The 24,121-nt window shown below is 40.2% G+C and overlaps 1 protein-coding gene across 2 annotated transcripts in view; it reads right to left on the bottom strand.

The window, feature by feature from the left end:
- NFATC3 (nuclear factor of activated T cells 3) overlaps nucleotides 1-24,121 on the bottom strand; it is a 58,236-nt gene that overhangs the window by 20,570 nt on the left and 13,545 nt on the right. For both annotated transcript variants that reach the window (XM_087728663.1, XM_087728662.1), the window contains exon 3: nucleotides 14,328-14,490. In XM_087728663.1, the coding sequence (XP_087584789.1) occupies nucleotides 14,328-14,490 (163 nt within the window). The remainder of the gene's footprint in view (nucleotides 1-14,327; nucleotides 14,491-24,121) is intronic.

Genomic DNA, 24,121 nt, shown 5'->3' on the forward strand with positions numbered 1-24,121 from the left:
AACCATTTGTCTCCTTGTTAAGGTGGGGGGGGTTGATTAGAAGACCGCCAACATCCCTTCTAACTGTTATTCAGTTACCTTAGAAATCCTAACTAATTGGTACACCTAAATATTTTAGGTATTGCTCCAATATATGCGGTTACCTAAAGCCATAATACAAACTCTTTTTTTAAAAAAGTCAAATACTATAATAGGAGCCTTTATCTTCCACTAGAAAAGATTTTGCTGTGAGACAGCCTTTCTATGAGTCCTACTGGGGCCATCCTATTGCAGTCCACTGGGGACGTGGTGGCTCATGAGGTTAGGATGCTGGGCTGATGATTGATTGGCAGGTTGAAGACCTCGTTACTGCCTTGTGGTGAGGGGTCCTCTCATCATTCACTTCAGTGGGCTGTTCTGACCTAGGCTTCCCCAAAAAGCACGAGGCAGAGTCCTGGTCCCGACAAAACCCCTTTTATTAAACGAATGTGAATTCCTCTCATTCACATTCAGCAAAGGCCTGGCAAATAGTCCTTCAAAGGTGAATTTATGACCACAGACCTTATCTAGCTTGAAAAGCTGCCATGTAAATATTTTCCAAATGAGGTGCTGTGCAAGGAAAGATCGGGCACAGAGTCTCTGAGATTCACGGACAGATCTTCACACTCCTGAAACGAATCTAATGAACGAACAAATTGTTTCCTGCAAAAGCCCCCTCCCCTTTCGCTCCTCTTTTATTTCCTATGGGAGGGGCCAATCATCTTCCATCTGTGACTTTACTCCCAAGTCTACCCTGATTTCTGAGTTGTTCTTTTCTTCTGGCAGCTCTGCGCATGCGCGCACTGGGAACACACTCCAGCTGTTCCTCCTCCTCACTGCTGTCTAGCTCCGAAGGCAGCTGATAACTGCCAGAAAGCCTTGGCTCTGTGCCTCTGACACAGAGCCCTCATCCGAGCCTTCCCCAGACTCCAGGACTGGCCCATGTTCCTCCCCAATTTCCTCACTGTCCGACTCTGCTCCAGCTTTGCTGGCCTCTGGCGGGCCACAACATGAGCAACTTCATGGAGACACAAAAGGAGCCCCCACCTATGAGTCTCTCAAGCAATGGTGATGTCACCGGCTGATTCTTTCACCATGGAAGTGCTTGCGAAACGGAAGTCTAGTGTTGCAGTCCAATTATGAAAGTGGAAAGGGGTAAGGAATGGTTATCCCTCCAGTTGTTTGAAACTACGACTCTCAGATTCTGTTTCCGTTGGCCATGATGAATGGGACTGATGGAATCCAAAACAGCTGGAGGGTGCCAGATTGCCTCACCCTTAAACAGAAGCATGGTGGTTTTCCTTGGCAAGTCTTTTGAAGATTTTTGATTAACTGCTTCCCACATCTGTTCCAATGTAATTTAGCAGTGGTTTTAAGCTACAATTTTATTTAGGGGGAAACTGTATTATTGCACTAGAAAAGGAACTCTGTGGTTGTAAAGGCAAGCAGCAATAAAATGCAATAAATCTGTCAAAATCAAAACCATCAAGGTATAATCCCACATGGGAACCATTTAGATCATTAAAGTAAAAGTCCCACTTTGAATTGCAACTATCAGTTTAAATTTAATTCATTTCAGCTCTTATTACCAAGGAAAATCCTTCCTCCCTATCCAGCTCAATCCTATTCGTATTTGGCGAGAAGCATCTATGTTCAATTAATGGCACCCAAGATCACTACCAAGCCTGCTTCGGAGGCTTCCCATTCTGCAGCAAATCAGCTGATTTTAATTCTAACACACACACACACATACACACACACACACACACACACACACACACACACAGGTGGGTATTCAGTAGGTTCTGATCAGTTATGGAGAACTAGTAGCAGAAATTTTGAGTAGTTTGGAGAACCAGTAAATACCACCTCTGACTGGCCCCAACCCCATCTATTCTCTGCCTCCTGAGCCAGCTGATCGGGAGGGTATCCTTCCCCTGCCACGCCCACCAAGCCATGCCACATCCAGTAGTAAAAAAATGTGAATCCCACCCATGTGTGTGTGTTTGTGTGTGTGTGATGGATCCATATGCAATTTATAACCTACTGGCTGATCATCCCTACCAGAAGATGAGACTGATCATCCAGAACATTTCATAGTATTCTACTAAATGCAGAATTAATTTCTAGTTTCCAATACATTTTCCTTTTCTGAATACTTCAAAGCAAAAATGAATCTACCCCAACTCTTTTATGTCATCCAAAGGGACATGCAGGCTTTTAATTCTCCATAGATAGGAAGTTGCAGGCGCCACTTTTCCCCCCTGAGATTCCTACAACTCACTTGCCAGTCATGGTAGCAGTGAATCTCTCTAGCCTGATTTAAGATACTTTTCTATTTAACCATTTCCCCTGCTAAAAGGTATCCCAGTTCAGGGGAAAGTCGTCTGGTTTTGTTTTGAACAGAATAGGTGCTCCAATTTTTTTAAAAAACAAAACTGTAGTTGCATGTTGACTGACTGTGCAATCCAAAATATGAATATAAATGGAACCTTGATAAACCTTCCAATGGATATTATATTAAAAGGCTGGCATTAATGCCAGTCTGTGTCTTTTACGCAGATACTACACTCTAGTGGTTGTGTTACAAAAGGGAAACAAACAGGTTTAAAATACATTTACAGTTCCTGCAGTTGCCCAAATATAGGCATGCTTATGATATGCGACGTATATATATATATATTTAAATTCCATAAATATAATCACACACTCTTCACAAGAGGCATCCTACAGAATATTGTAAATAATGAAAAGTTACAGCACCGTCTCATTGACTGACCTCTAAAAACCCTCCACCGGTAACTATATACTGTGACACACAACCCATTGCTTTGCAGACGAAGAAGCTCTGCCGAGCTGTTTGTGTTTCTGTATCGTTTCCATAGCAAAGGTCAGTGTATGCGCGAGTTAAACTAAAGCTGGAAGGCTAAGGAGAGAAGGTCACTACAGGATAAGCTACAGTAGCCTCTCTCTAAAACACCTCTATTAATTGGGGCAGTGTGTTGTCTGAGGTAGGTTCCCTTAAATGTGGATGCAATGCAGAAATAAACAATGAGGTTAGGGAAAAGGAGTATTTATTGACTCTCCCCCCCCCCCCCCGTGTTTTCAAACCTCTCTCTAAAAACCAATGCCTTGCAACTAATTTCAAGGTCAAACGTTTGGCTCCATCGGCTATACAACTATTTTAGAATGGTGTGACCATCCAAAATCACATTAGGTTCCTTTCAATTAGTTTTCACACTTTTTTTTTTACTCCGCTCTTTGATGGAGCATTAAAAAACAGCCTGGACTGGATTGGGTGCCCGTCAGCAGTACGTGGCACGACCCATCGCATGTATGAATACCCCCCCCACCCCCCGGATTAATGGAACAACAATATCCCAATTTTAAAAGGCGAGAGTTTTCTTTCGCAGCAAGCAGAAAGTGTTTGGTTTTCATTCGTCCTTCCGTCTGCATTTGCCCTTCTTTGATCTTGAGCTGCGTTTTGTTTGCAGTTTATAAGCACAGAGATCAAAGGAATTATGGATAAGGGAAAGGAGAACATGTGTTCTGATCTGACGTCAAAAGCCTCCTGCAAAGCCAGGCCCACCCCTTGCTTTGTTTCATTGGACCGTGGGGTGTTTTTTTTGGGTTTTTTTGTAATGTAATCAGCGAATGCTAATCAATGTTCCAGATTCTAATTCCATTTCTGGATGTCTAGAACATTTCATAAACTCGCCTAAAACATACGAATAATGGAGAAAAAGGGGGAGGGGACTGAAAGAGTTGATAATAATTCAACCAGTGTTTTGGCTGGGCAGAAAATATCTCATGACCAAATATAGCAGTTGCTCATCTATATATATAAAAGTGTTTGTGTGTCAGGGCTGCTTCACTTAATAACCAAGAAAGAAACCACTCAATTCCATTTTGGCAGAATTAAGAGTACTTTTACTGATTACAAGTAAATAGAAGCTGGATCTGAGCAAAAGCGCATGAAAGCATTAGATATCAATACATGACCCATTCCCCTCCCCTTGGTAACCCCAGCCCACAGTCCAATCCAATATCCCCACAGCTGTCAGGTAGGAGACATCTTCAAAAATCATCATCAGGTTGGTATGCCGGACAGTTGGCCTTGGCGGGAAACTCCCTCCTTGCCACATGCGCAGTAGATGGTAAGAACAACTCCCAATTAACAGTCCTCCTGTACAGATTATTTCCCACACCCAAATACCATGCCCTCCCTCCCCGTTTCAATGGCAGCCGAAAAGCAAGCAGCAAAACAGAGGCTGACAGTGTGTGTGTGTGTGTGTGTGTGTGTGTGTGTGTGTGTGTGTGTGTAGCAATTTCAACCAAACGTGGTACACAGATGACTTACTCTCTGGAAACCAATACTGTGGGGGTAAGACACCCCTAACCACCCTTGTGTTTGTGTCTGGGGGGGGGGGGTATTCTGTTGAGATGCAGCCTGTTGTACCTTAAAATGGCTTCTATCGTACAGAGTTGTGGAGTTGCCATGGTAATGGCTTCACAGTACTCCACAAGGGGACTCCCTCTGGTAAGGGGGAAAAATCCAACATTAGAAATTGTGGCGATGTTCATGGAAGGAGGGCTGGGATAAATAAATACCCGGGCAGCGCCGGGTTATCAGCTAGAATTAAATCAAAGAACTTGTCTGTACTTGAGACTTCTGTACTATAAAGTTCTTGAATCTTTTAGGTGCACAGAATTGAGACAGCACTCATTGCTTCTGCTGATGACCTTTGGCAAGGCCAGGATGAACATAGTATGTTGATCCTGGTTCTTCCTGAAGTCAGTGATCATAGCATACTTCTGCAGAGACTGTAACTGGAGGCCACCATGTAGCAGTCGTCCTCCTCCTTTCTCCGCAGGGAGTTGGTATTGACAAGTCAGAGAGATTGAGCCTGTGATCCTTACTTGAGGGATGCCTCAAGACTCAATGCCCTTGACCCTTTTTTTTAACCTTCACATGAAACCATTGAATGAGGCTATCTTGGATGTCAACTATACAACTTAACCCTAGGGCCGTGAGGGCGAACCTATGGCACGCCTGCCACAGATGGAATGCAGAGCCATTTGTTAGGGCACGCGTGGCGTTGCCCTGTCAGCTGCAGCACGCATGCATGCGCTGGCCAGCTGACTTCTGCTTTCTTTTAAGGCTGTTTTTCGCCCTTCGGAGGCTTCGCTCCAGAGGGTGAAAACCGGCCACACAGGCAAACCGGAAGTCCATTCCTGAACTCCCGGTTTGCCTGTGGGGCCATTTTTCGTGCTCTGAAGGCTTCAGGGAAGCCTGAAGCCTCCAGAGGGCCTCCGGGGGGAATAGGGGAGGCTGTTTTCGCCCTCCCCAGGCTCCTAGAAAGCCTCTGGAGCCTGGGGAGGGCGAAAAACAGGTCCATTGCACATCAAAAGCATGGAGGAGGGGGGGTGTCACGCATGCATGCACATGGGAGGGGGGTGTCACATGCATAGCATTATGGGTGTGGGCACACCTGCACACAACCCCCTGCACTCCCCCTGCTTTTGGCGTGCGATGGGAAAAAGGTTTGCCTTCACTGCCCTAGGCACCCTAGAGATTTTGCCAATGTCTTGTCCCGGTGTCTGGAGGCTGTGCGGGTATGCCCTTCATGGCATAGGCCCTGGTTATCTAAGGCAGTGTTTTTCAACCTTTTTTGTGCAAAGGCACACTTTTTTCATGAAAAAAATCACGAGGCACACCACCATTAGAAAATGTTAAAAAAATTTAACTCTGTGCCTATATTGACTATATATAAAGTAATTTTCCCACGGCACACCTTACACTATGTCACGGCACACTAGTGTGCCGCGGCACAGTGGTTGAAAAACACTGATCTAAGGGACCACCTACCTCAATAGCCTCTGCCCATCTTATAAGATCGAGCATCTGGATGTGCTCTAGGTACTCTTGATCAAACAATTCCATCCATCAGGACCTAGGAAAGCATTTCTTTTCTGTTGTTGCACCTGCCCTCTGGAGCAGCATCCCTGAAACTTTTTATCTGAGTATCTTATTTCTTCTAGACTTGCATTGACTTTGTTCCTATTGTTTTGTTGATTTCTTGCTTTTAATGTTGTAAGCTGTCCAGATTCTTGTGGAGTTGAGTGCCAGGAATGACTAAATAAATTCTAAGCAGCCACCAGATATCATCAAAAAGTATCTCCTTGCTGCTATCTGGTAATTGTCCAATATTTGGAGCCAGATATGGTAGCCCTAAGTGCATATACAGAGCCTGCCTAACTGGGCTTCAAAAGTTAGAGAATGAGAAGAGTTAAAAGGAATTTTAAAATTATGTATATCTGTCCATGTAAGCAAACATTAACTCATCTGTCAACCTGTCTTCTCAATGAATAACATATAAGTGAATCACTGCAGTTGTTAAATTAATACCCGGTTGTTAAGCGAATCTGGTTTCTCCGTTGACTTTCCTTGTCAGAAAGTTACAAAAGAGGATCACATGACCCCAGGATACTGCAACCGTCATAAATATGAGTCAATTGTCAAGCGTCTGAATTTTGATCACGTGACTGTGGGGATGCTGCAATGGTTGTGAAAAATAGCCATTAAGTCATTTTTTCCAGTGCCGTTATAATTTTGAACAGACACTAAATGAACTGTTGTAAGTCGAGAACTACCTGGGTAAGGCAGCATTAAAGAAAAAAAATGATCTTGAAAATGTAAAAGGCAAGTCAGGAAAAAGTAAGCTAATATTTAAACATTGGGGTTCCACATAAAACAGGTCCCTCAGCATCGCTCTAGCAATTCTCTTGCAAACTCCCTAAATTCTAATGTCAGGCCTGCAGTCATATTCCTTTTAGGATCTTTGGCCTGCCACACTCTCTCTATTATTTTACTATGCTGTTTCATTAGTAGGGTAATTGGGAGGGGGAATAGTAAGAAGTAGAATTGTAGAATGTGTTGTGGTCAAAATAAAACATTCCTTTCTAGAAGCCCAAGGACATCCTTTGTCTCTGCACCTCTGCACCTGACCGGAACTAGATGGGTGGAAATGCCAGCGTGGCAGAGGAAGATTCGACCATGTGATGGACTTGTGGGTGTGCGGACAAGATCAGGAACTTTCAACTGGGTGGGAACCCCAGGAAGCTTTCAGATTCGGGTTTTCCACAGATTGTACCAACATGTCTCTCTTAATAAATTAGAACTTTGATGAAAGCTATGCCTTAGACTCTGATTTAATTCTGGGTGATATTTGGAACGCTGACATCTAATCCCATACATACAAATTCCAACCACCAAAAATCCCAACAACATGTATGTGAGGCACGGGAAAAGGTAGAATCAAATGAAAAATGGGAAAATGAAAGAAAAGCAGAAGATACTTTGCTAAAATCTATTTTTTTTTTTAAAAAAAAAATTATTAAGGCTAATAGTAACCGGAATAAAAACTGAAACAGAGAAAAGAAAACAGAAAAAAGATATGGGCCTCCTGCTTGAGCAAGGGACTGGACTAGAAGACCTCCAAGGTCCCTTCCAGCTCTATTCTATTTAAAAATGGGTTTACAGATTACACTCTGATTGCAATAATGTCTTTTCAAGACACTTAAAAGCCGACTTTTAAATTTTAAGGAACGTGCACACAGCAGGTATGTTTCTCAAACTTACATCATACCTATTTAGCCCTAAAATAGTCCAGTTATGGAGCTTTTAGAGATCTCTAGAGGGGAAAAAACATGAGATGAATAACCACCAAAAAGCAAGGGCAACTAGAGATAAGATCCACTTTGTAGCACTATATCAAAATTATCTGAAGAACGAATACTAAATGTGACAGAGAAGCTGATTAATAAAGGAACTGTTTGAACATATAACAAAGAGCTGTGATAAGGTACGTGCTACATTCAATTTCTGAGTTAAAATTTCCGTTAAGTCCTCCATTATACTTCTGGTCACATATCAAGTATTTCACACTAGGTTCTCTCATTTTACAATACTTTGTCTTTTTCTCCTGACATACCCAGTTCTCACTTGCATACCACAAAGCAGGAGAAGTGTGGTATTGCCTTTTAACTGTTTCTCAATTAACTAACAAATCACAAGCTCTCTCCCTGACAGAAATGTTTCAGTGATTCATTGAACAGGAAAAACTCAAACCTGCCTAATGCTTGCCCAATATAAAAATTCACTGGGCTTCTCAAATCTGGGTCACTGTTACATCCGGTACATTTTTTTACAGATGCTCAAAAGAAACTAATCTGCGAGAAGAGTTTGCATTTATTTATTTTTTTGGACTAGCTTTTCCTTGTGTCGGGGAATATAATGACTTTCTTCTAACTGTTTGGAACAGATGCTGTCTTCACACGTGCTTGAAAATAGTCACATAGTAATGCCATAAGCAAACTATCCATCTTCTAAAGGTAAAGGTTCCCCTGGTATATGTGTGCTAGTCGTTCCTGACTCTAGGGGCGGGGCTTGTTTCCGTTTCAAAGCCGAAGAGCCAGCGCTGTCCGAAGATGTCTCCGTGGTCATGTGGCTGGCATGACTAAATGCCAAAGGCGCACGGAACGCTGTTCCCTTCCTACCAAAGGTAGTTCCTATTTTTCTACTTGCATTTTTACATGCTTTCGAACTGCTTGGTTGGCAGAAGCTGGGACAAGTAACGGGAGCTCACTCCGTTACACGGCACTAGGGATTTGAACCACTGAACTGCCAACTTTTCTGATCGACAAGCTCAGTGTCTTAGCCAATGAGCCACCTTTTACTATCCGCATCTATATTTTACTATCTTCCATATTTTCTACCTTCCAGTTTTACCATCAATGCCTGGAATCTTTCAAAAGATTCTCAAAACTTTCAGGGGACTTAAGGCTTATTTTTCCATACTCTTTTTCTTGGAGATTGATAGGGGTATGTATATGAGGGAGGGATGGCACCGCTGGTGGAGGGGCTTGCTGCGCCCTTTTTAAGGATGCTGGTTCATCTTTGGTCCCCACCTGACACTCACCTCTCACCTGTGGCTCCAAGTACTTGTAATACACAGTGGCCACAGTCCAGTCAACGCGCAGTCAAGTCAAACCAGGTGAGGGTAATTGATTAATTGATAAATCTTTGAGTCTCAGTGATGTAGAAGATTTGTCTATTGCAACATGTGAAATCTGGCCCTGGCAGGAGACTGATCAACAGTCTAACAGTCAAGAAGGCAGGCCCAGCAGACGTTGTGAAGGACCAAGAATATGTCCCAAAGGTGCTTTTTCAAGAGGCAATTGGATTTTCTTTGTTTTTCCTTGAAGATGTTTTGTTTCTCATCCACAAAGCTTCTTCAGTTCAGTTGGATGAGAAGCAAAACCTCTTCAAGGAAAAACAAAGGAAATCCAGTTGCCTCTTGAGAAAGCCCCTTTGGGACTACCATGACCTGGATGGCTGAGACTTTCCATAGACATTTAGCTAAGAATATGACAATACACTTAAATATCTACTGCAGCGGGAGACGTCCCAGCCATAACAGTTCTCCATGCCACTAAATCAGGAGTGTCCAATCTTAGCAACTTTAAGACCTGTGGACTTCATCTCCCAAAATTACCCAGCCAGCTTTGCTGGCTGGCTAATTCTGGGAGTTGAAATCTACAGGTCTTAAAAGTTGCCAAGATTGGACACCCCTAAACTAAATTAAGGTCTGCTTCTGCCAGGGAGTGGGACTGCCCCTGTGCAACAGCTCTTGCACTTAAAACTCCACCAAGCACAGGTTTCTGTTGTGCAGTTCATACTTCTGGAATTCATTTCTATTTCACTGTTTGATACGCTACTATTATAACCTACACATTTCTAAAATACACCCTTCATCACTCTTTCATTTCAGTTTTCTATGACTAACTAATACAGAACAGAATTATATTTTTTTATAATTAATCCGGCTTCAGAATTTACTAACAATTCTGAAAGGTTTCCTGTAAGTGCTGTGGGTGAGTTATGCTTCACTGGTTTTGCTGGGTATCAAGACATCTTTTGCAAGGTGACTCATCACTGGACGACCTCTTGGGAACAAAGGAAAGATCCTTAATATCATCCACCTGACTCTAGAGAGCAGCTCCTTGTGAGCAGATCACAAAAACTGCTGTTTTCACAGTCAGTTGATGAATGGAGTGACTGAAAGTTGAGACTACATTAAAGACATATTCACAAAGCAGCCTGATGGTGTAAATTTGGTTTGGAAATTTATATATATATATATATATATTATTTTGGGGGGGGACTATGCAGCAAAAGGGTGCTAAGTATGTAGATTTTGAAAAGTCAACAATAGATTAAAAGGCCAGAAGGATTTGTAATTATAATTTTGAATTATTTGGAAGATATTGGCTCATGGGAAAATAGAGATTTCTTTCATTTTTTTAAATGATATGAACACTTTAAAGGCTGGACATTAAAGTTGGAGGATAAAGGGAAAAAAGCAGATATCCTCAGGACAAATGTTGGAATACCTTTCAGCTATGTTTCTGGACAGAATGGGTCAAAGGTTTGATAAAATTGAAAGAGCACTTTCTAATAAAATTGCAAAATAAGGATGGCTGCAATCAATCTCTAATTTTAAAGAAAATTATTTTATAAAAAGAATTTGTTAGCAATTCTAACAGCCGCATTATGCTGATAATTCATATTAGTTACATGCCAATTAAGATTTGGCTCAATAAATTTTACCCAATAAATAAGATTTAGCTTTCTCCTCCCCTCTGTGAATTTTATCTTGCTTATTGCAACCCTTTTTCCCCAGCTTCATTTTTTTTAATGTGAGTCTGTTTTCAATAATATTGATAGGCCTCTCTACCTCTGTGTTGTATGTACATTTAATAAGCAAACCATCCACAGCCTCTGCCACATTATTTATTTTAATACACAGGACCGATTGATATAGATCAATTAATGAGCATCAGTTTACTACAGCTGCTTTACCATCCATCGCTCCAAATACTATAGCAACGTTATCAATAATAAGGTCATTTTTATTTTTTTTTAAAACAGAGGCTGTTAAATGCTTTGCTAGTACAATATTAAAGAACTATGTTTAAGCCATTCTCATTATCTGAGATCAGTGAGAGATCTGGCTTGGAATATTTTTTTTCTAAGAATGTTTTAATTCTTGTAAACAATACAATGATTCACACATGAACACTGATATTTTATTCTAAAATGCCATTTTTTTATTCTAAAATGCCATTTTTGCAGGCTTTCTAAAAATTTCCACATTCATAATTATCCCATTTTTGAAGTTGAAGACATAACTTAATTCTCCATTGTTTCTCATGCATTATAGATAATAGTTCTGAGATAATATTTGAAAGCTCTTCAGTTCCTAAGTGTATAATCAAACTCTTAAAGAGGCATGAAATCATCCCTTTGCTTATAATGGGTACAAATCACCCTTTAGATTGGCAAAGCTTGTCTTTGTCACAGTTGACATAAATTATCTTCTTTAAGCATCATCATCTTCAAACGTCATCTAATATAGCCTAGGAAGCACTTTTTCTTCCTTTTTTTAATCATTCATAACTATTCTTCACGTTGATCTTTGGTCTTCCTAACGTTTTTATTTGGAAGATATCTGTCAAGAAATCAGGAACCAGGATAGAGTTCAAAAGAACTACAAGTTTATTCATGCTACCTATACACAAGAATCTGATCTACTAACAGCCAAGGCAAATTGGCACCAGATAAGAGTCAATGGAGTTCAACGGGGAGGGGGAGGGGGATTTAAGATGTAGATATTCCAAACTGATGATGCATTTGACCGCAACCTACTCATCACCTACAATACCTGCCTTTTTTCCCCCTCCATGGACTTTTGAGTTTCCTTAATGTGACACAGGCCCTTTTAAGTTCCATCAGCTCAGTGGTTCTTACTAAGGTATCATATACTGGCTTCTTTAAACCTCCTCATTTTTATTCTCTGATGGGAACAGATTGCAGCTGTATCTTCACATATTTCAATTTTCAGGAGTCTTCAGAATTTCTTACCAAGAATTTTATTCAAAATGTCCTTATACTTTTGTAAACAGTTATCCAAAATCTTGAATATCCAACACCTTCTGTATTTTGGACTTCACATAACATGGTCACATTTCCTTTTAATATTTCTGACAATTATGTTTCATCAATGAATTCTTCCCTATCAACCAGGATTACATTCAAGATACCATATCCTCTTTCCATTTTCAACAATATTTCCTATACATTTATTAAATATTCCATTTCTAGAAACTTCATCAGAAGTTATACTCGCAATATTATCCTTTTCCCCCAAAGAAAACTTTTTTTTTAAAATCAAAGATGTTCTATGCAGAAAAACACACTATTGATATGTAATTTCTCTTCCACAATTCTAAGCCTATTTCTTTGGAACAATAATATACAATAATATATACTTACACATACCAGCAATGTCAAGCACCTGTTATACATGAGGTTCAGATTATTGTATAAACCTTGCAAAACCACTACATCTCATAAACTATGGTATTCCCACCTAAAATCTTGCAAGATTCAGACAAGAATTCCCAGATCTCTTCACATTTCCAAAAAGAACCCCAAAATAATAAACAATTGCTATATAAAAAAGATTTTCATGCATTGTTTATCTTAATATATCTAATATCACAATATTTAGGTAGCTCAATCACTATTACAAAAAAACTCCTTAAAACTGTTGATTCAATAATGTTACTTGCAAATGAATTGCCGTTTCACAAAATAATGCACACATATATAAATGTGACTTGCATGTCCCAACTTCCTTCTAGACGAACTATAATACTCTGTTTTCCATCAAAAGGAGAAATGGAAAAAAATACATACTGTATGCAACACATAAATGTTGGCCTTCACGTGAGTCTTCAGTCTGCAAATACCCCAGTCCAACTGTACACTTTAATAACCATTTATCGCGAAGTTTGTAAAAAATAATAAAGATTTAGCAAAACTGTTTTGAGCAATATGATAATGATTTAAATTAAATGGGATATGTTAACTATGAAGCATTAAGATCCTCATGCTAAAAGGGCATTTATTGTCAGATGCAAGATAAATCATTTTAGCATATTACAGTTTTAATACTATAATAAAAGAAGGAGGATTTCATTTTCTAATTTTTATTTCAATTATTACATAACAAGATAAGCTCAGATTTGGCCACAATCAACACTGAGTCCCAGGCTCATGTATAAGGAAATAAACTCCAGTGAACAGAACTGTACTTAATTCCAAGTACTGTAAAGTTGTATTGGATTATCTATTAAACCAATTCAGTGCAGTATGTCTAAAAGCCCATGCTTACAACAAAACTATGCACCGTGTAGAAAAATACAGTCTGCAATCACTGGCTATTTTAATGTTTGCCTGAATATTACAAAGCCTGTTAATGTTTAGCACATACAAACTAAGTATTTGTTTGGCATTCACCTACTTACCTCATTTTATGATCAAGGGAACACGTGCTTTACACTCTGGTTTATACCTAATGTTTTACTTAAGTATTATGAAAAAATATTCAATCTCCTGTTTAGGCACATAGGTAGAAGGGCAACGTTAAATCTGTTGGCTACTGCTTGTCAAGAAACTTGCACCTTGCTCTACTAAATACCATTTGTGTGCAGACTATATTCATGCTACCGTATCTTTCCATTTCCCTCTCACGTGTTGGAACAAGGGAAAGTATCATAGTAATAAAAGCGTACTTGCTCCTGGAAACAACCACCATTTGCATTGACTGACTGTGATAATACATGTCTGCTAATGCCTACACAAAATATCAATGACCAAAATATGCACAAATCAGAATTTTGGGTTTTCATTCATAGCAAGTATACTTCTGTGCCCAAGAATGACTTCACCTTAGTGTTATGTGCAAATTTCTTGTCATTTCTAAGCAAGCCATAAATTATAAGTAAGTAAACTTTAGGCCGCAGCTTCTGATATTGTCAGCAACTAACAAGGAGATCTGGCTATGTTCCTAGAAAATGAAATTACTTTAAATGAAGTAGCAATAACAGAAGTAGCAAGTTAAGAGCAATTAGCAGGCCTACTTGCTCATGAATAATAAGCCAGCACTCTTCAGAGTTCTGACATAATTCTATCCAAACACTGTTCATTCCTGTAGACAATTGTTTTTATTCTAACCAAGAACATGTAGGTATAATGATATTTGGGGATGACAGTGGGGGCAGGAGAAAGACCATGGCTTAGGCTGCAGAGTCTTCATCCTGCCTCCCAAGGCCATTCCCACATACCACTACAGCAGGGGGAAATGGGATTCACAGAAAAGCCACATATTCGCATCTCTTACCTTGACTACAGGATGACCACCAGTAGATGCTTTTACTGCTCCTCTGCTGCCTTCCGTTTCATAATGTGCTCTGTGATGGGTTTTTGGTTGTACTTCTATTTTCAGTTCACACTGCCCATATTGTATGGGTAAAGGCCAGTCTAGAGGCGGCAATGAAGATGTGCTAAAACCAAGAAGTGCACATATTTCAATACAAATATAATCTTTTTCTAACCTCCCTTTCAATGTCCACATTTTTTTGGAGATAACACTATAAATATAGTAATAAAGCTGTGAAGTGTTTTAAACAAAGATTTAAAGAGACTGTCTTTTCCATATTAAATGTTATTTTAATTTATTTTTAAAATAATTCAATTATAATTGTTTTATGTTAACAAATATTAGTTACCAGCAAGAAGAAAGCAGATGTGAAGGGCCAAGGGGGGGGAAATAGAAACAAATTTGCATCAACTGTTTTTCCCCCTAAGACTCTAATAGCTCTCCTATGCATGAAGAGGCAGAGTTATGACTAAAACTCTATTACAAAAGTGTGGCATATTTCATAAACCTGCACTATCTGCACGCATGATACTCTGAATGACCTAACTCATAACTTTCCAGAAGCATTTAAGCCCTTTGTCGAGCACACCAAAGTGAACTATCTGTGGAATTCCTTTCATTCAGTTTTACTATCCCTCTACAAAGATCCTATATGAATTGCAGTATTGTTGTTATGCACACGCATTAAGCATGTGTTAATGGAACATCAAGCTACCACCAGCTACACAGGATTCTTGTTGCAGGGAAAGATAAATATTAAAAATAAAAAGATTAGCTAGCGAGCTAGGATTTAAGCATATTGTACTGTGATAACATGAGAAAGTGCCTAATGCAACCTTAGCAAAGGAGGCAGATAAGCATTTCAAGTCCATTTTTAAAGAAACGGTTTAAACACAGCGTGGCACGAACAATGAGCTTGCATTCAAATTGTGATAGTTAGCAGAAACAACCATTATTAAAGAACATTTCACACTACAAAGACAATAAATGCAGAGAGCCACTTCGCTGAGAAAACATTCTGTATTATTCCAAAATATTTATGACTAGGTTGTAAGACTCCTATCTCTGAAGTAATGGAAAGACTACCGCTAATGAACATATAACCCTTAATTTCAGAGCATAAGCAGACACTGGCTAACAATAATCTAATCTGAATCTGTACAAGATCGACTTTCCCCTCAATAGATCCTAAACTGCTACAGCTTGGCTTTCATAGTTGTCTGGTTTATTTAAACTTATCTTCTAAAATTAAGCGACGTCCTCCTTATTTAACACAATCGCCAGAGAGTTTTTCCAGGTTAAAAGTAGAATTACTAACGCGCTTCTTACCAAATCAAGGAACTAGTCAATCATTCACCCTTTTCTAAACTGCAGAAGATGGAAAATCAAAGAGGATTTCAAATATATCTTTAAAAAGAAAGCGGGGCGGGTGCGGGGGGGGGGAGAATCTGGACTGCTAGGGCATGAAATATGAAAGATAATCCAAGATCTGCTTTATAAACTAGTGGAAAAAAGAGCACTGGTACAGATATAGTGGCTGCATTAATAGTAACACGTAATATTCACCATTTCTTGGAGAATGGAACTTTCAAAAGGTCAAAAAAAAAACAACCCAAAAACCTAATAAATAAATAGAGGTGCCAAAACAAAGGTCCAAAAAAGGATTTGCCAATAAAGATGATGCAATCAGGTTCTTTTCACAGGGAAAGTTTGTAATATAACCACCAGGTGTAGCACTGATGTGGCTTTATTGTTATTGATATTTCTTGTGCCCAGGATTAGAGAAATCAGTAATGATGCCCGGGTGTACTATTGAGAAACTGGTAGTTAAACTGAAACTGATGCATTAAGTCAGGCAAAACAAACAAAACATTCCCATTGAACTGGTTCTTTTAGATATCTAGCTAATGGATTGAATCAATCAAGTACGATTAGATCTGCATCCATTGCATAACCTCTAAAAGGAAATTAATCAGTAAATCCTTCGTTTAAAAAAAGGGAGATGATCGAGTAGAAACAGTAAGTTGCCCTTTTCCTGTGACAGATTTAACTTCAGTTAGTTAGAGAACCTGCTGCGCTTCAGAGCAAAATATCTGGCGGCCGAATGACCAACCACAAAACTTTTCACCATTCAAGATTTCTAATCTCGATCTTGGGCTTTTTGCTTTGAACCATGCTATTGTGAACATCGAAGGAGTTTTCCTCAGGCTTGTTAAGCCAGGGTTGTTTTTTCTACATTTGCCAACGTAAGAAACAAACTGAAACCGTATCGGTTGCTCAAAAAACGAATAGCCAGTGAGATCTTTCAGGTTTCTGAAGTTTTTTTCTTAAACAGTCCAATTTTAAAGGGTCAAATGCCAGGTTGCTTTTTAACTGACATCGGAAACTTTAGCCAAGTAAAATGTTGAGGTTTTAAGAACTGATTAGTAACTAGCTCTTTGGTGTACTTTTAACTGAATAAAAGTCCGTTTCAAACGTGATCAGAGATGATGCAACCAAGGTACAAAAAATGTCAGGAGAACTCAGCTGGGAAACATAGGCAGGATAAAATAGAAGAAACTCCTACTTCATAAGGAATCTAGGAAAACTTAATTGTGGCTTTAAAATCAAAAGCCATGTTTAATGATTCAGTGTTTTATCTCAACTTTAAAATGTTAATATGTTTGCCATTAATAAGGAACTGAATTAAAACACTAGATGAACAAATACAGCTATGTGTAAATGTTTTAACTTCTTAATATCTATATACTTTAAAGTGTTTATTTTTCTAAGACATGTGTCGGCACTTTGAAAGTCCTCAACTTGTATGAGCACTTATCGCTTGGTCAACAAATATACTTGTAGGCTACGTTTACTCAACATAGCTGAATAATTTATATACATTATTGGTGAATAATCTAGATATGAAATTTTTGTTCAGGTTCCTTTCTGTAGACACAGCTACTCATAGCTTTCCATTGTAATGTCACAAGAAATATCTGAATTGCTAACTCAAAATTTGGAGTGATCCTTTGTGTATATTCCTTCTCCTTTAAAATCTGGGGGGTTAATGTCTGGGGGTTTAACTAATCAAGGAGAGAAGCAACTTAGAACTGAGGAGAAATTTCCTGCAGTTAGAACAATTAATCAATGAAACAGCTTGCCTCCAGAAGTTGTGAATGCCCCAACACTGGAAGTCTTTAAGAAGATGTTGGATAGCCATTTGTCTGAAATGGTATAGGGTTTCCTGCCTAGGCAGGGGTTGGACTAGAAGACCTCCAAGGTCCCTTCCAATTCTGCTTTGTATTATTGTATTATTGTATTATCTTCTCTTCTTTTTTCTTTGGCCCCTCCATATTATTTCAAGGGGGTTATGGTCTGCCCACATATTTGGGGAAATCTCTTATCTTCTCTATCCCTTTCCCTACTTCCTTGTTCATCCATACCAGGTTGATCCTCGACCATGATTTATGGGGCTTGGAATAAAAAGTATATTTTCTTTTGGGTGCAAGCTTCTCCACATGTCCGTTAGGGTCAATTCGTCTGTCATCTTAAAAAAGGTTTTAGGTTTCAACCTCCTTAACGAAAAGAATACTTAGAAGAACTGTATAGTTATTAGCCAATATTGTTTTTTCCTGATTGCCCAATCCATTTTCCCTTTTTGGTCTTTACACTGCAAACTTTCTTTCTATTCTTTCCTTCTAGTATTTTCTAAGTCTCTTTTTTTTTTTAAACTAAAGAGCAATTAACAATTTTTAAAGTAGTAAATAACAGTTAACTCCCTGCACACGTCTGGTAAAAGGAGAACATCTGTCAGGTATCACTTGTGGTGCACCCCTTTCCTTATCATGCACATCAGAAGGATGTTTGCTGGCCAAATCTCTTTTGAACTTTCTATATTTGGGGAGTGAAGAGGAGGAAAAAGAGAAAAGAAAATGTTGTCAACTTGCAGAGAGCCAAAAACCAGATGTCTCAATGTTATAGGAGTAGCCCATTAAGCTTGGTTAGTTTTAATTTTACATGATATGGGGAGGGGGGCTTAGCCTTTGGTATGAACCTAATCTTATGGGGATACTCCTTATTTGCGAAACTCCAGAATTAGGTTAATGGAGTCAACCAGTGATGGCGAATCTTTTTGGCACCAAGTGTCGAAAAGGGAGTGCACTCGCTCATCTGGGCCACAACCCGGAAGAGGAACTACCCAGGGGGCATGCACATACCGTAAAATGCACTTTCGGCTTCCGGCGGGAGCATACACACCGGCCAGCTAGACTTCCAGTTACTGGCCGGCATGCATGCTCATGCTGGAAAATGGAAGACCAGCTCTTTCAGTTTCTGGCACTGCCGCGCACACAAAAGCCAGCTGATCGTCATGCGCACATGCGCACCAGAAACCTGGAAGAGGAATGGGCAATGCCGTGCATGCTAGGCGACATGGCTCCACGTGCCACTTCTGGCACACGTGCCGTAGGTTCGCCATCACGGGAGTAAACCAAGGATGTGGTAATGATAGTTTGGCTATCAACACAGTCTACGCATGTTTAAGAAGATCCTAACAGAACAGTAGATATCCTCCAACATGCAGAACTAACAGAAATAAAGTGTCACATACGCACAGGTACGTTCGAAATTCTACCACTGTGTTCAAAGAGCACACACATTAAAAATACACAATTTTGTATATATTTTGAGTTTTGAGTATATATTATTGTTTTGAGTGCAAAGCCTATGGACGCTGGAATTTGAGTCTAAGGGGAAATGTTCAATTCTGCAGCATGTTTTAGACTGCAACTCTACCACTGTTTTTGAGAGCAACTGAAAGTGCTGATTTTCATCTCTAAGCCCATCAAGTTTCAGACACCTTCTGCCGGAGATGAGGCAAATGGTGGCTTTAGATAAGAGACGGTTTCTTTTGTGAAAACTCAATTCTGGAATTCTCGCCACCATGTTGAGTCTTACATGTTCATTAAAATGGGATTTAAAGCGCTTTTCAAACATTGGTACCCTCTGATTAGACTACAGTGAGGCAGGTTGTGCTGAGCGAGACAGGCCTTAACCCAAAACCACTCCGTGCCTTTTCATGGCTGAGGGTGAACTTGTTCCTGGGTCTCCTCGCTTACAGTCCAATACCTTCACAATTAACACCACACTGGGCCTGTGTTGAAACAACAACTCTCCAGAGATATCAACCGGGACATTATCTGGGAACAAAGTTTAGAAATTTCCATTCTCTTTCATTTCCTTTCTTTGGTACGGATATATAGAACAAAGAGTATCAGTGCTGGAAGGGACCTCAGAGGTCTTCTAATCCAACCCTCTGCTCAAGCAAACCCTGTACCATTTCAGACAAGTTGCTTAAAAGACACCTCTTCTTAAAAGCCTCCAGTGATGCAGCACTCACAACTTCTGAAGGCAAGACATTCCACTTAGATATACTGTTCCTTTATGCATATGTTAAACAATCCTGTTCCATGGTCTCTAATATAAAGATGCTATATTTCCCCCACCATTTTTGGTTGCAGGCTGCAGTTTTAAACAGAAGGTTTCATCTGTCCTTGATGCTTTTCTGTTTGACAGCTGCCTTACTGTCTCTCCTACTAGTGGGCATAGTTCTGTCTACAAATGCTTGTCATTCTATACTCCTCTTTGTAAAGCACTTCAATAGTATTTCTATGTTCTTTCAATCTTATTTCCATGCATAAACCTCAGCAATGATTAATCTCATGAGCTGAAAGTTTACCGGATGTCTCAGTGCTTAAAACATTTCTCTCATTTTCTTGTTTTTAATTTAATTTAATATGCGTCAGTTCCACTGTGACAATTGTATGTTTTCCTAACTTTGTTCTTTGTTTCATTCTATCTTTGAATATTCGGGGTGGGGGTGGGATGAGGAATTCCTCTGTTATTACCATCACCAGCAAAGAGCAAATCTCACCGCAACATTGTTCTAACTGTACCATCATTTCCAGAACTATTTATGAAGTGTGAATGTACTCATTAACTTGGGCAACACATTCTAACCAGAGGATTTCATCTTCTGCCACACAAATGATCACACATGTCTGAGTCATGCCCACAGTTTTCTTGATAAGAATTCAAAAGGGATTTGCCAGGTTGAATTGTGGAGTTCCCTGTCCTATGAGCACTGGCTTCCCAATTGTTTTCAGATGCTTCCATGCTCCTGATGGATTACCTTAAACGTCACTCCTCCCCTTAAGACACTGATGGCTAATCTTTCTGGAGTGCTCAAAGAGCACGCATGCTAAACCCCAAAATGCAATGCAAGTAAACCCCCCCTGCACGCTTGAGCCCGGGGGGGTATATGTGCGCGCGTCCCCTACCCATGAGCCCTGCCCCTCCCTCACCCATTTTTGGCTTCCAGGTTGGTGCAGGTGGCTTTCCAGACCCCAAATGGGCAAACCCCCAAAATGCAATGCGAGCGACCTATGCACATGCAGCCCGCCCCGGGCATGCCCGTGCACAACCCTCTTATGCGCCCCATACACACATGCGCGACAGAGACCCGAAGATCAGCAGGTCAGCGGAAGGCATGTGTGCATGCACAGTGGAGCTGGGCTGAGTCAACGGCTGGTGTGCCCGCAAAGAGGGCTCTATGTGCCATCTGTGGCATGCGTGCCATAGATTTGCCATCACGGCCTTAGGATTTTAACATCAAGTGTGACCTTACTAGAAGCTCATTCCTACCGACATTCAGCTCACTAGAGTTATGAAATCTCCTTACCCATGTCAATTAGTTCTGTTAATTAGGAATTAATTAGAATTACCTCCCAAGTATGGATTGGAGGCACTGCCTTATAATAATTACAATTCCTTGGGTGGCCAGTTCCAGCTTGTGGGTAGGAGGAGGAAGGAACTCTGGATTTTGTCACTTGTTTTAACATGGACACAAAGCCACTTTAGTAGGTCATCCATCAGTTTAAAGGTTATGGTATCTTCAGTATGCTGGTTGTAGCATTATCCACTGCTACACCAGGGATGCTGACAATGCCTTGACTCAGAACCTGCAGCTTGTGATAGGTTGAAGTTGAATCCAAACATATCAGCGTTACTATCTGTCCATCAAAGTTTCTTGATATTGCTGGTACTGTATTTAGATAGAATAGTACTTCCCCTTGAAAGAGTAGCTCCACAAGATATTGATCCTTCTGGACTTGTGGTTACTACTGAATGGACAGAAGGAGACAATAGAGAAGGGGTATGATTTAGGTAGGGTACCAACTGTATCACTCTTTGCAGCTTAAAGACCTTGCAAGGCTAATCCACACCCTTAGCACCACTTACCTAAACTACTGTATAGACTACAAAACCCCTCATTGTCATGACTTTCAAATGGGCAAAATGGTGCATCATAGGGCAACAATTTTTGAACCAAGGCACTTCGAATAGGAAAACTCACAGAATTTATCCAAAATCTGGGACCTATGACGTCAAAGAGAATGAAATTTGGAAAAGGTTCCAAGAGAATGAAATTTGGAAAAGGTGTGGCTACTTCAAAAGCTGCCTCTGTCCTCTACCATCCTCCAAAGTCCATTTAAGCTCACGCCTACTGCTTCGGTGACTCCATTCAGCCATCTCATTCTCTGTCATCCCCTTCTTCTGCCCTCAATCGTTCCCAGCATGAGGCTCTTCTCCAGTGAGTCCTTCTTTCTCATTAGGTGGCCAAAGTATTTGAGTTTCATCTTCAGGCTCTGGCCTTCTAAAGAGCAGTCAGGGTTGATCTCCTCTAGGACTGACTGGTTGGACCGCCTTGCAGTCCAAGGGACTCGCAGGACTCTTCCCCAGCACCACAGTTCAAAGGCCTCGATTCTTTGGCGCTCAGCCTTCCTTATGGTCCAATCTTCACATCCATCCATTGCAACTGGGAAAACCAGGGCCTTGACTATACACACTTTTGTTGGCAGGGTGATGTCTCTGCTTTTTAGTAGGCTGTCTAAATTTGCCATAGCTTTCCTCTCCAGGAGCAAGCCTCTTTTAATTTGACTAGACTGCTCTATATGGATTGCCTTTGAAGATCACTTGGAATATTCAGTTAGTACAAATGAAGAAACCAAGATATTGCCTTGGTACTTGCTGACACAAGCAGGTTTGTTTGTTTATACTATTTATGTGGCCACTCATCTTATAGCAGTTATTTTGGGCAACATACAAAGTTAAAACGTCAGCTAGCAGACCCTGCTTAACCTCCTGTCCCAAGCACCTGGGGCAAATAGCCAGGATTTTAATGCCTTGCAAAAGGCCAACAGGGTTGAGACCTCCAGATTATCTGGAGGGGCATTGTTATAAAAGACAGGCGTCGCAACAGGCACAAAGTGATGTTTCTTACCTTTAAAGTTGTACATGCCTTGGAAATGAAGTAAGGTCCATGTTCCCCAGCAAATCAGAAGTTCGGGAACGGACTTCCGGTTTGCTGGGAGGGTCGTTTTGACTGCTCCGGAGGCTTCAGGGAAGCCTCCTGAAGGTCCCTGAAACCTCCGGAGGACTTCCGGGGGGCGGGGGAGGCTGTTTTCGCCCTCTCCAGGCTCCTATAAAGCCTCTGGAGCCTTGGGGAGGGGGTAAAAAAAGCATGCAAAAAATGGGGGGAGCGCCTCTAGTGTGCACATGCACACTGGGGCGGTTGTGCATTGCATTATGAGTGTGGCACACCCACACACTACCGCCCCTGAGCTCCCCCCACTTATGGCACGCGAGCCAAAAAAGATTTGCCATCGCTGCCCTAGAGGAAGGCAAATCACTTTCATATTGTTGCCAAGAAATTTCATGTAGTCACCAGGAGTCAAAGATCAACTCAAGACAGGCTTTAATATCTTAAAAAATAGATTCTCAGTCCCTAGTTTTCACTACCCTGTAATCTCATAGCCTGAATATCTCTGATCACACACATCAGTGTTTCCTAACTCCACTATTTCCCAGCTGGCTGGAGAATTCTGGGAGATGAAGTCCACACTTTAAAACTAAAAAGTTGCCAAGATTGGGAAACATTGATGTATTGTAACAACAGTGAAATGAAGGAAGAAAGCAGGCAAAACAAGTATAATTAGAACAAGCATGAAACAAAAATCAGGAACTATTTATATGAACAGAAACTAGAGCAGAAGATTTAAAAAAAAGAAAACATCTTGAAAAAAAATAGAAAACACTCCTCTAACAACATCTGTGAAGACACCAATGCAAAGTTTTGATTTATCTGCACTAGCCTTGATTTTAATATTCCTTTTACACCAATAGCATTTAACAATCCCTATTAGAGTATTATACAAGTTTAAAGGACATCTGGTAAAATTATATGTTTCAAGGAACCCCTGAGTAATGTTTCCGTAGCCTCTATATGTTCAAGTAAAACATGACATCTTTTAGCAAATTTGAATGCATGCTTACTATTTATCTGCTGTTTAGAAGTTCAAAATAAGAAATAGTTTCTTATAATGGCCCTTGTAAAAGTTTGGACTCTCTTTAATATTCCCTATAGATTCCTTATAGGCTTTCTATTCTTCTCTTAAAATTATTGTTATTTATTCCCACCACCACCACTTTATTAGTAGAAATTTTATAGCTCAAAAATATTCTTGATCTCTTGAGATCTCCACAGAGACTTTTAATTATTTTCAAGTTTGAGAACTGTGGAGGCCTTTTAAAACCCTTATTTCTTTTAAGTGTTTCTGCTTGAAGGTATTTTTCAGATCACTGCTTTGCTGCAAAAACCAAGCTCTTTTTACCTTCAATTTTTTTCACGGGACACTGCAAGATTTTCCTTCTTT

The sequence above is a fragment of the Thamnophis sirtalis genome, unplaced genomic scaffold, assembly GCF_051295495.1.
Source record: "Thamnophis sirtalis isolate CommonGarterSnake01/CBP01778 unplaced genomic scaffold, rThaSir2_p1.2 scaffold_14, whole genome shotgun sequence".
Lineage (NCBI taxonomy): Eukaryota > Metazoa > Chordata > Lepidosauria > Squamata > Natricidae > Thamnophis > Thamnophis sirtalis.